This window comes from Mobula birostris, chromosome 24 (genome assembly GCF_030028105.1).
Source record: "Mobula birostris isolate sMobBir1 chromosome 24, sMobBir1.hap1, whole genome shotgun sequence".
Lineage (NCBI taxonomy): Eukaryota > Metazoa > Chordata > Chondrichthyes > Myliobatiformes > Myliobatidae > Mobula > Mobula birostris.
The window spans coordinates 37,792,221-37,804,578 of NC_092393.1; the positions used below are offsets into that span (position 1 = coordinate 37,792,221).

Here is a 12,358-nt window from a genome sequence, read left to right on the forward strand (position 1 = left end):
TCAGCAGCTCAAAACCAGGGCTTCTTCCTTGCCACTCCTGCATAAATACCCCTTTTGTGCAAGACCTTAGAGATTGTGAAGCCATGAACTTTGTCTCCAGTTGCAGCCACTGACTTCTGCAGCTCACTCAAAGTGACTGTTTGCATCACAATAGCATTTCCTACAAGTACCACTCTTCTCTGGTGACTAAGGCTACGTCCACACTAGACTGGATAAATCTGTAACCAAGGTTTTTCTCTTCGTTTTGACCCTCCGTCCACATTGAAACGGCGTTTCCCTCCCCTGAAAATGGAGCTTTTCTAAAACACTCTCCAGAGTGTTTAAATCTGAAAACCCTGGTTGGGCATTGTAGTGTGTATGGGGTAACCGGAGGTTTTAAAAAACCTGTCATCCCTTTCATCGGTGAAGAGACTACGACTGTAGGAAATGTTTCCAGGGTGACCCCTCTGTGGGAGTGGGGAAGATGTTGGTGGGGCCACCTGGGGGTCTGTGTGTCCGTATGTGTAGCTATTGTAGTGGCTGTGAGGCTGGTATTGTGGCGCTGAAAAGTACTGGGGGGGAGCCATCATATTCCTCATCATTGCAAATCCCTCTGCAAAAGAATTAGTCAGTTTTTCAATGTTCGTCATCAGTTGGGTCATACTGTCTGTGAACTCCCTGTCGGCTGCCTCCATACACTCCAATATTTGTTTTTTTAGTTTTAAGTCCTCCTGCATGAGAGCCAACAGCTGTCCGTCGTTTGGCAATTTCCTTTTTAAGTTTTTCTAGTATGTAACTGAATAAATGCGCACCAAGTATACTGTTTCCTCTTTGCTTGTTTTCTGTAGATGTGTCCTGCGCATGCCCAGTAAGAGGAGATTTGCCCAAATATCCGTTTTAATGTGGACGGAGGTATTTTCAAAAATGGCTGGTGTGGACGCCTATCGTTTTTACACGAAACCGGCGTTTTCAAAATTATCCGGTCTAGTGTGGACGTAGCCTAAGTTTAGAGGGGTGGTGTGACCTAGGCAGTGTGGCTGTGGTTTCATGATGGCCTGCACTGACCTCTGAGGTACGTTCACTACCTTCCCTGCTTTGTGCTTTTCTATTATCATTTCCCTGACTTGCTTTGAATGCTTTTACCTTCATTTATGTTTGGTCAACTGAAGATCTACCATACTGTTGGCCCTTACTTAGAGGGGGTTATTTATTCAGGCGATTCTCCGATTTCCTACCATCAACAAATTGGGTGAATTGGTAAGGTAGTATATTGCTACTGAGGAAAGTTAGCATAGTAATTACAAAGGGGATGAATACATTTTCAGCCTCACAATTATGGTTTACAATTTTAGTACATTGTTGACAAGTTTTGGAATTTTTCTTTTGATTTCACATGATGCACAAAGCTGTGTAGATTAGCTGAAAAATCCTACTTCAATATATTTTAATAAGTAAAATGTGAAAACACCTGTGGGGCTGAATACTTTTTCAAAGTACTGTATACTTGCTCTCTATGAGTATATATTGTGTTTTGCACCTTGACCCTTGGAGAACACCTTTTTTTTTAAAAAGCTCTATGCATGTGTATGGTTGAATGACAATTAAACTTGAAATTTATATACATCCAGTCAGCTATTTTGCTGGGTTGTCATGGATCATTTCTATCAACCGAGGTTCACATTCTCCTATCATACTCTTTTTCCTTTCTTTTTGCACTATTTATTTAATTTATTTTTTAAATAGATACTTTTTATTGTAACTTATACCTTTGTATTACTATGTATTGTAATGTACTGCTGCCACAAAACAAAAAAAAAACACAATGTATGGCGATGATATTAAACCAGATTCTGATACCAACACTACCACACTGCAAGCTGTAAAAAAGTGCAATTATCCTCCTTCTGACTATTTGGAAATCACAATAATTCAGTATCTGGCTTAACAGGTCTCATTTCCCATGTTCCCTTTAAAAGCACAAGCTCCTGTTTCTGTGCTCCCATAAAAACACACCAGAACATATACTTGTAGATTAGGATGACACTCTTGGTAAGTGTAGTGAGTGGGTGGGGGGGGGGGGGGAGGTGGAGGGTAAGGACCATCAAAACTTGATTGGACTTGACAAAAGAAAATTACATTATACTGATTAATACCCATGGCATTTACACAATCATATGATTTGAAAGCCACCTGTTCATTGCTGATCTGAAGAGCCATTCTTACCTCTTGAGAGACTTGTTTTGCCGCAACAGCTTTCCCAGTGCTTCAGCCCCAGCTGCTCGCAGATTATTACCCTTAGACACAAAATTGCAGAGTAAAGCTCCAAATCAAATTTCAAACAAGAAGCTGAATTTTAGTCGACCATAAAATAAGAATGACATGCAGATATGTTATGTAATAGAGTCAGAACTACAGCACAGGAACACGCCCTTCAGCCCATCTAGTCTATGCCGAAGCCATTTAAAATGCCTACTCCCATTGACATGCACCGGAAACATGGCCCTCCATATCCCTACTTTCCATGTATCTATCCAAACTTCTCTTAAATGTTGAGATCAAGGTTGCATGCACTTGTGTTGGTAGCTCATTCCACACTCTTCTGATTCTCTGATTGAAGAAGTTTCCTCTCATGTTCCCCTTAAACATTTCACCTTTCACCCTTAACCCATGACACAATTGTAGTCCCAAACAACCCCAATGGAAAAAGGCTGCTTGCACTTACTCTATCTATACCCCTCAATTTTGTATACCTCTATCAAATCTTCTACATTCTAAAGAATACAGTTATAACCTGTTTGGTCAGATCATCCAGACCTGGCAACGTCCTTGTAAATTTTCTCTTTACCTTTCAACCTTGTTTACATCTTTCCTGTAGTCCAGATTAGGCCTCACCAAAGTCTTATTCTACTTCAACATAACATCCCATCTCCTGTACTCAATACACAAGGAATTCTGCAGATGCTGGAAATTCAAGCAACTTTGATGTGTGTTTCCTGTACTCAATATATTGATTTATAAAGGCCAATGTGCCAAAACCTTTCTTTACGACCCTATCTACAAGATGCCACTTTTAATGAATTATGTACCTGTATTCCCAGATCCCTTTGTTCTACCACACTCCTCAATGCCCTACTGTTCACTGTGTACGACCTACCTTGGTTGGTCCTACTGTTATGCAAAAAAACTTGCATTTGTCTGCATTAAATTCCATCTGCCATTTTTCAGCCCATTTTCCAGCTGATGCAGATCCTTCTGTAAGCCAATAACAACCTTCCTCACTATCTACTACAGCTCCAATTTTGGTGTAATTCACAAACTTGCTGTTCTAGGTAACCACATTATCATCCAGATTGTTCTTTGTCATCTATATCTATAGACTCACTGGCCTATAGTTTCCTGGTTTCTGTTTAGAGCCTTTTTAAACAGCAGAACAACATTGGCTAACCTCCAATCCTCTGGTACCTCTCGTTGCTAAGGATGTTTTAAATATCTCTGCTCAGGCCGCGGTAATTTCTGCACTTGCTTCCTGTGGGGTCTGAGGGAACACCTTGTCAGCCTCGGGGAATTTATCCACCCTGATTTTTTCCCCCTGATTTACCTCAGGCTAGCAAACACCTTCTCCTCTGTAATCGGTACAGGCTCTATGAAGTTGATGTCACTTTGCCTCACTTCTATAGACACTGTATCTGTCCCCCGAGTAAATACAGATGCAAAGAATGCTTTTAAGATCTCCCCCATCTGTTTTGGCTCCTCACGTGGTTTACCACTCTGGTCTTCCGAAGTGTCAATTTTGTCCCTTATAATCCTTTGCTCTTAACATATCTGTAGAATCCCTTAGGATTCTCCTGCATCTTGTCTGCTAGAGCAACTTCATGCCTTCTTTTAGCTTTCCAGATTTCTTTCTTAAGTGTTCCTTCGCATTTCTTGTACTCCATATGCACTTCATTTGTTCAATCTTGCCTATACCTACTATGGACCTCCTTTTTTCTCTTAACCTGGGCCTCAATATCTCTTGAAAACCACGATTCCTACATTTGTTATCTTTACCTTTTATTCTGACAGGCACATACAAGCTTTGTAGTCTCAAAATTTTGATTCTGAAGGCCTCCCACTTTCCAAGTACACCTTTGCCAGAAAACAGTCTGTCCCAATCCACACTTGCCAGATCATTTCTGATACTGTTATAGCAATGAATTTTAAGAATAGACACATGCAACATTAAAGCAGATTTTGCAAAAAAAAGTGTTCTTCATAAGTCATATTGTAAACTAGCTTGCTTGCACTGAGCAACACACATAAAATGCTGGAAGAATTCAGCAGGCCAAGCTGCACCCATGGAAAGGAGCACACAATTGATGTTTCAGGGGCTTGTCCTGATGAAGGGTCTTGGCCCGAAACATTAATTATTTACTATTTTCCATAGATGCTGTCTGGCCTGCTGAGTTCCTCCAGCATTTTGTATGTAATGCTTGAATTTCCAGCATCTGCAGATTTTCTTGTATTTGTTGCTCATACTGAATTGTATTAAAGTACTTTGATCTAAATGCTGTAACACTTAAGTGTGCAAAGTTGATCGAACTATATAGAACGTGTGACAAATAAAGATCTAAATTATATAAATTAAACTCAAGATTTACAAAATGTTCTTTGATTCAAAATTTGAAATAGTAAGGAGTCTGATGCACTATATGACAAACTTTGTATTTTTAGGTTCAAATAAAAAATGGTTCATTGTAGTAACTAAATTTTAAATTTCAAGAATAGCACAACAAAAACATGCCAAATTTAATTGAACTAAGTACAATAAACAGTGATAGTCTAGTAACCATATTGTAATGTCTACCCCAAGATACTGAAAGGTAACTACAATTAGTTTAATGGATTTATCCCTTTAAAAAGTAAAATATGCACAGTTAACAAGAACAGAGAAAAAACAGTATTCTCATTAAAGACGTTTAGAACTCTCCATAATTACAGAACTGAAATCTTTACTGCTTTATATTGTTCCATTGAGTTCACTGCATAAAATTGAATTACAATAAATTATTTATTTTTGTTTATATTATATAAAAGGCATTAAATAAAATGAGAAGCTGAAACAGGGCAATGAAATCATCTTGCTGAAATTAATCACTGAGTAATTACCATTCTGGGAATAAGGATAATGTTAATGCATCACCACCATTAAATCTATTTCATTTTACTTTTGTATTTCTTATCTATTAAATTTCAGTGCAATTACGCTACCTTAAGATCCAAAATTTCAATCACGGTATTTGTACACAGTCCATGCAACAGAACCTTGGCACCTGAGAAAACAAAGAATATTAAATATCTTTCTGAAGCTATTTAGTATCAGTAATAAAGGTCTACAAAGTTAATAAAATCTATTCTTTATTAATTGCTCATTTACCATATATCACCAAAAATGTGCAAAATATGCACCTTTGTTCCCTTAACCTTCATAAATAATGTACCTTTTACTACTAGGAGGACAAGAAGGCAAACAGACAAAGTTAAAGTCAATGCCAGAACTATATCTGGATACTTTGGGAATAAAAACACCTTTGTTTTCTTTCAGTATGAAGTGGCTATTTTCCACTGGTTGAAATTGTTTTTTTTTTAAAAGAAGGAAAGCAATGTTATTTCAGTACACTTAGCCATTCCATGAGACAAAACATAGAAAACAATATCTAAATTTTAAAGTCAGATTCCAAAAACTTAACAGTTTACAAATAATGAAAGCATGGGATAATTTTAAGGTTCTTCATTTAATTTCCAATATTAACCTTAATTATTATTCCACTTACACAATATGCAAAAAATTAAAAAGATATTTAAAGGCTGTTTTTGTTGAAAGACAATTTACATAGCTATTAATACAAAATTTATCTTAAGAGCAGCAAATGTCATGATGTTTGCTGTGCAATTCTGAAAATGAATGTAAACAGAAAGATCTTGCTAACTGGGCTCTTGGGTTAGTAGTCTTAATGCATAGAAAATAATTAACAGGAGTAGACTATTTATCTCTCAAGTTTGTTCCACTATTAAATCATAACAGATCAGAATTTCTATTTGAAAGACTGGAATATTTAAATTAACTGCATTGTTTTGAATGTAACATGCTTGCTGTTGATATAGTAATATTGAAATTTAGTTTATTTGAATGAAATTCCCGATTAGAAAAAATATTTAATGTTGTCTGTTCTGCCTTCCCCAGTTAGCTTGGCATCATACCTTCTTCATTCAGCATGCAGTCACAAAGCAGTATTTCTGTGAACACAATGTCATTCATTAAAACCTTTCCCAGGACTGCACATGTATCAACTGAAAGAGACTGTGTGGAGAGATCCAGCTTTTTTCTTAAGTTTCCATCACAAGGATCACGCAGCTGATTTAGAATGCATTCTTGGGGTTCAATGCAAAATTCTTTACAGAGGCGAAGATAAGTTCTTTTGAAATCATCCATCATGTAAATCTGTCACACTGTAAATTCCTTGTTCAATGTAGCATTCTTCTGTGAAAAAGACAAACAGCATTGGCATATTACCAGTAGAATGGACTAAGATTACAGAGAAAACAAACCAAAACTGCTGAGAGACTGAGTACGCGAGTTGACACTGTATGAAGTGCTTCCAAAATAACCAAGTTCTAAGTCGAAAAGTACATTTGATCCTTTATTACGAGACCAGCAAAGATGAATGATCTTATAGTGATAAAAAAATTAAATTAGCAATATAGTGAAATTAATGAAATAGCATTCCAATTAGCATAATTAAGTGAAGTTAGTGGTCAACAATAAAATATTACCCTGTGGCTCACCCACTCTGAACCAGCCTAACTAAGACAAAGTGAGAATACATAACTATACTCAATTGATTCTACCACACTCCAACCTATGTAACAAATATACCATAATAAACGCACAACACAAAATACAATACAAACAGAAAATAGATACATGGCTCGCACATCCAGCCCCTAATTATTACAACTACATACTACATAAAATGGAGACATGAAATCTTCAACGATAAACATATTAACATCTGTACAAATGTCCTCTTTCTTTGTCTGGTCAAGTCATGTAACAGTCTTCTAAGCCAAAGGTTACCAGCACTTAGTCCAGTACAGAGGGATCTTAACCACCACTCTCTGTCAAGTCACTAAGTCAAGTCGAAGTCATAAAGCTTCTTAAATTTCTGCCTCCTGTAGAAGACAGATCTTGGTTATAGGCCTGACGAAGGGTCTCGGCCTGAAACGTCGACTGCACCTCTTCCTAGAGATGCTGCCTGGCCTGCTGCGTTCACCAGCAACTTTTATGTGTGTTGCTTGGTTATAGGCCTGTCCGGATAGCTGGTCAACTACAAGCACAATGTCTCCTGTGAGGAAATTACATTTTATCCTTGACCTTTTCAGACGTTCCAGTAACTGTGGTAAATACTACTTGACCCACTATTTCCAATACAAGTTTCGCATGTATTGGACTTGCTCCCATCTACAATGATCATAAATGTCTTCCTTTGGAATGCTTCTTGTGTTAAGGATGATGCTTCCAAATCACTGGGATTGAAGGATGCCTTAGTAATTGGACAACCATTGACAATAGCCTCTACTTCACAAAGGACTGTGTGGAAACCCTTTTTGTCAAAATTCTGTGCCTTTATGGAGGAACTGAAGACTGTCTGAAGAGACTGGATCAATCTCTCCCATGTTCCTCACGTTATGAAGCAGCTGGGGAGGGAGGTTAAAAATGCACTTAACCCTTTCTGAAGAAGGACATTGCTAATCCACGAATGAATCCGCTTCTCAATAGCTTCTCGCAACTCACACTCAGCTCCAAAGTTTTTCACATTATCAGGGCACAGTCCTCGTCTTGCTATAAAGCAGCGAATGTGTCTAAAGATGCCACTTCAATGTGAACAGCTCATATAGCTAGACAGGTAAATATGACCCCATACCTCTTCATTGCACTCCTTCTGCTGTTCACCTCAAAAGGTCCAAAGGAGTCCACTCTACACATGTAAATAGAGTCTCATCTGAAGAAACCCTATCCAGAGACACATCTGCCATATGCTGGCATCTTGAAGCTGCATGTAATCGTTGACAAACAACACACTTATACCAGATTCTTCTTATAGCTGTACTAGCACCAGGAATCCAGTATTTCTGGCACAACCTGGATACCATGCCCCACCTCTTGATGTATCTGCTCAGAATGATGTCAGAGATATGGAGATCCTTTGCCAGTATGACAGGGTGTTTAGACTCTTCAGGCATGGCTGCCCTACTAAGCCATCCACCAACTCTCAAGACACCATCTTCAAGTACTGGATTGAGCATAAAAATATGACTGTTCCTTTTCATACTTTCTCCCCAAGGCAAACTTGAGAATTCATCTAGAAAACTTTTTTTTTGGCAGGACACAATGGTCTCCATTTCAGCCTTTCTGCTCACCCAGTATTCTCTCCACTGAAGGTATATCTTGATCTAAATCCAAAACCTTCATGTATTTTGCTCGTTGCTCTTCTGATATCACAGATAACTCACTATGTCTGTTGATTATGCAGCCTCCAGCATAAATGGATACAAGTTCACGATAGAGAGACACTGCTTCTTTCTCTGAGGACAATGACACATCAACATGGAAACAATGCAAAACCTTATTCACTATTTTGCAGCTGAACTGTTGTTTATTTCTTCTGTGCATTTCCTAAGAGAGAAGTTGGCACAGCTCAGTGATGAAGCTGCTCCCAAGTGACGTACCACCACTCTAAGGTCCACATATCTTGGCTGAAGCCATCATTAGGCCACCAGAGTAACCTCAACAGATCTGCATTTTTAGCTGTACTATAACCTGATGAAACATTGATTCAATATCTGACATGATCACCACTGGCTCTTTTTTGAATCTGGTTATGACTCCAATCAGTGAGCTAGTAAGATCTAGTCCCTGTAAAAGCTGAGCATTAAGTGATATTCTCTGAAAAGTCACTCCGCAGTCAAACAAAGTTTCCCTTTTCTGGGGTGGCAAACATGATGTGGAATATACCAGACTTTCCCATCACTGCGTTGTAGATCCTCTGCTAGCACTCTTTTGGCATAACCATTGGAGATTATATCCTTCATGTAAGCTATATGGTCAGTGTGAAATGACAAATTCTGCTAAAGACCCTTCCTTAGATTTAGAGCACGCTGTTCTACACTTTTCCTGTCTTATGGTATGCCAACCTCCTTCCTCAAAAGGTATACTAATCTGGTCCTGGCCGTCCATCAGTTTTGCAGAATTCATAACCAGCTCCATGAACTTGTGTTCTTCTATTGACAAACTAGGTTGTTCATCTTGACTGCATTCAGGAAAGTCTGCCTTGAACTGCCAAAGCTCATCCAAGTTCAAAACTGAGATCCCATTAACTGTCAGCTCAGGCTGTGCAAAGTCTTTTCCATCACTATTGTCTCCTTTTAGTGGTCCATTCACAGTCCAAACCAACATTGTTCTGATTGCATACGGTCCATTATTAAGGCCCATAAGGTGGAACACTTGCAACAGCTCCAGTGCTTTAGGCACACTTTTCCCTAACAGCAGCTCAATTTTCGAATCAATCTCTGGCAAATAGACCATCCTTGGAGATCCCTCTAACAGGGAACCTACCCTCTGTGGACAGGGATACTTTCCTGCATATAGATGTTAGATAGTTCACAATAGTTTACACCATCTAAGCCAGCCCTTCCAATCCTGAAAAAACATACCTACTCACAACCTTAACTTGATCCATAGTAAATACGTGTCCTTTTTCCTGTGCGGTTGAGCTTATTCGTGAGGCCCACTGTGCAGAAAACTGCCATACTTCCTTGATCTAGGAAAGCATAAGTTACCACTGACTTGTTACCCTTCTTAGAATTCACTTGTACTGGAATTATGGGAAGCTTACAATCATGATCACCCATCCCCATAAGGGCATTAGATACCAGGGCACTGTTGTGTCCGATTTTTTTCACAGCGTGTTCTTTTATTTTGCACCCTTTTCATTAGAGTGAATACGGAGTATGCTGGGTGCTTGACACTGCATACCTTGTAAGGAGGACACTTCCTGCAACCCTTACTGATATGTCCTGTACAGAAACAATTAATGCAGGCACTATTTCCTTTAGGATGGCAATCATCTCACTATGAGCCCTTTTCTCCAGCTGAGAGTATAAGTCCAATGTGTGTTCATCCTCACAGAACAAACTCTTTTGGCTGATGAAACCAATTCCTTCCATTAGTTCCAGGTTCAGTTTTAGCTTTACTTCTTCCACTGGCCACAGTTGTGACAAAGCTGCTTCCTTTAGCCTTACAATGAAGCTGTGGTTTAGTTTTGTTCATACCTTTGCTGATTATGAACTTCAGCAAGGGTAAGAAGAAGGAACACATACCAATCCTCATAGAAGAATCAGAAGTGGAGAGAGTGAGCAGCTTCAAGTTCCTGGGTGTCAAGATCTCTGAGGATCTAACCTGGTCCCAACATATCGATGTAGTTATAAAGAAGGCAAGACAGTGGCAATACTTTAGTCGGAGTTTGAAGAGATTTGGCATGTCAACAAATACACTCAAAAACTTCTATAAATGTACTGTGGAGAGCATTTTGACAGGCTGCATCGCTGTCTGGTATGGAGGGGCTACTGCACAGGACCAAAAGAAGCTGCAGAAGTTTGTAAATATAGTAAGCTCCATCTTGGGTATTAGCTTACAAAGCACCCAGGACATCTTTAGAGTGCGGTGTCTCAGAAAGGCACTGTCCATTATTAAGGACCTCCAGCACCCAGGGCATGCCCTTTTCTCATGGTTACCATCAGGTAGAAGGTACAGAAGCCTGAAGGCACATATTCAGCGATTCAGGAACAGCTTCATTCCTAAATGGACATTAAATCTTTGGTACTTTTTAAAAAAATGTACAGTATTTCTGTTTTTGCACATTTTTAAAAAATCTATTCAATATACATAATTGATTTACTTGTTTATTTATTATTATTATTTTCTCTGCTAGATTATGTGTTGCATTGAACTGTTGCTGCTAAGTTAACAAATTTCACGTCACATGCCAGTGATAGTAAACCTGATTCTGATTCTGATCTGTTCTGGTTTTAAAGCCTTAGCCTTTACATATCCTTTCTTAGGGTCAACATGCTTGCATCTTGATCAGTTCTCCAGGGTGATCCCTAGTGTACTATTCAAGGAAATAGAGGCAGTCACTATGGCTGTCAGTCTTGCCTTCAAACTGTTTTCAAAAGCCTTCATGAATCCATGGTACTGCAATAGATCGCCATTGAAGATTTGAATCTCTTTCAGGCAAAGATGAAATGCATTGCTGCTATGCCAATTAAGGTTGTTATTCAATTTTATTTCCTCAGAATATCAAAAATATTACTTTAACATCTATCTGAAACAAGTGCTTCCATGCTGTTAGTGAATGTCCCCATGAGCACTTCGAGTTTGGGATATGACATAGGTTCAGAGTGCCTCATTAGTGTAGACTGAGAATCAACACCCTGAACTATCTCCTGGCTGACTCATGAATGCATCCCAAACATTTGAGGAACAAATGAATCAACAATGACTTTTTGAGTGTTTTTGTTTTTCTCTGTGCCTTTTCAATATGGGAATTCATACCACAGGACTGTCCTGCTGGAGCACTTTTAGCACTCATCACATTTGAAGCCCCTATCTTTGGCCATCTGTGCAGCAGTTTCTTCTTGCAACAAGCTGCTCCTTCCTTTTCCATAATTGTTCCTCTTGCTCTTCCAGCGCATGTTTGTCATTCAATAATCTTTGACATGCAATTAATGCAGCTAATTCAGCTCTACCCTAATGCGTATAGAGGAGGTAGTAGATACAGAAAGTTTTATTCCTGTAGCAGAGCGTCATGTGCTGACTTATGACACAGTATAACTCAGGTTTACATCATCTTGAGAGCCCTCTGCTAGAACGAAATGAAATGCCTTGCAATTTGAGAAACATATTCACTTGTTGCAGCAACATGATCTTCAACGTAACATGTTGGGTCACTCGTTGTTTAACATCCTCTATAAATGCACTACAAGTCAAGCAATATTTGAAAAGCATAACTCTATTTTCCCCGTTTATCCTTGGAAAGTAATGAGATTAGTATGTGAAGCTGCTTAGCAGCAGCTTCACCGAGATTAATCAAGTCCTCGAGGTAAAGTTGCACTTGTAAGGCATTTCCCTTATTTCCCATAAGATCCTTACTTGATGGCATTAAACCTTCAATTTTGTTCACATTTGTTTTATATTTCTTTTGAAGATATTTGATTCAGCGGACTAAAGCTTTCAAAGTAAGCTTAATTTCTCTTTTGATTGCTCCAACTTCAAGGTTGCTGA

At 38.8% G+C, this 12,358-nt stretch overlaps 1 protein-coding gene across 2 annotated transcripts in view; it reads right to left on the reverse strand.

Moving 5' to 3' along the window:
* lrrc45 (leucine rich repeat containing 45) overlaps nucleotides 1–12,358 on the reverse strand; it is a 69,360-nt gene that overhangs the window by 51,220 nt on the left and 5,782 nt on the right. The window contains exons 2-4 of one of the 2 annotated variants that reach the window (XM_072242140.1): nucleotides 6,217–6,496; nucleotides 5,227–5,288; nucleotides 2,203–2,273 (exon numbers count right to left, since the gene is read on the reverse strand). In XM_072242140.1, the coding sequence (XP_072098241.1) occupies nucleotides 2,203–2,273; nucleotides 5,227–5,288; nucleotides 6,217–6,451 (368 nt within the window). In that variant the 5' untranslated portion in view covers nucleotides 6,452–6,496. The remainder of the gene's footprint in view (nucleotides 1–2,202; nucleotides 2,274–5,226; nucleotides 5,289–6,216; nucleotides 6,497–12,358) is intronic. The other variant, XM_072242141.1, reaches the window with a different exon arrangement.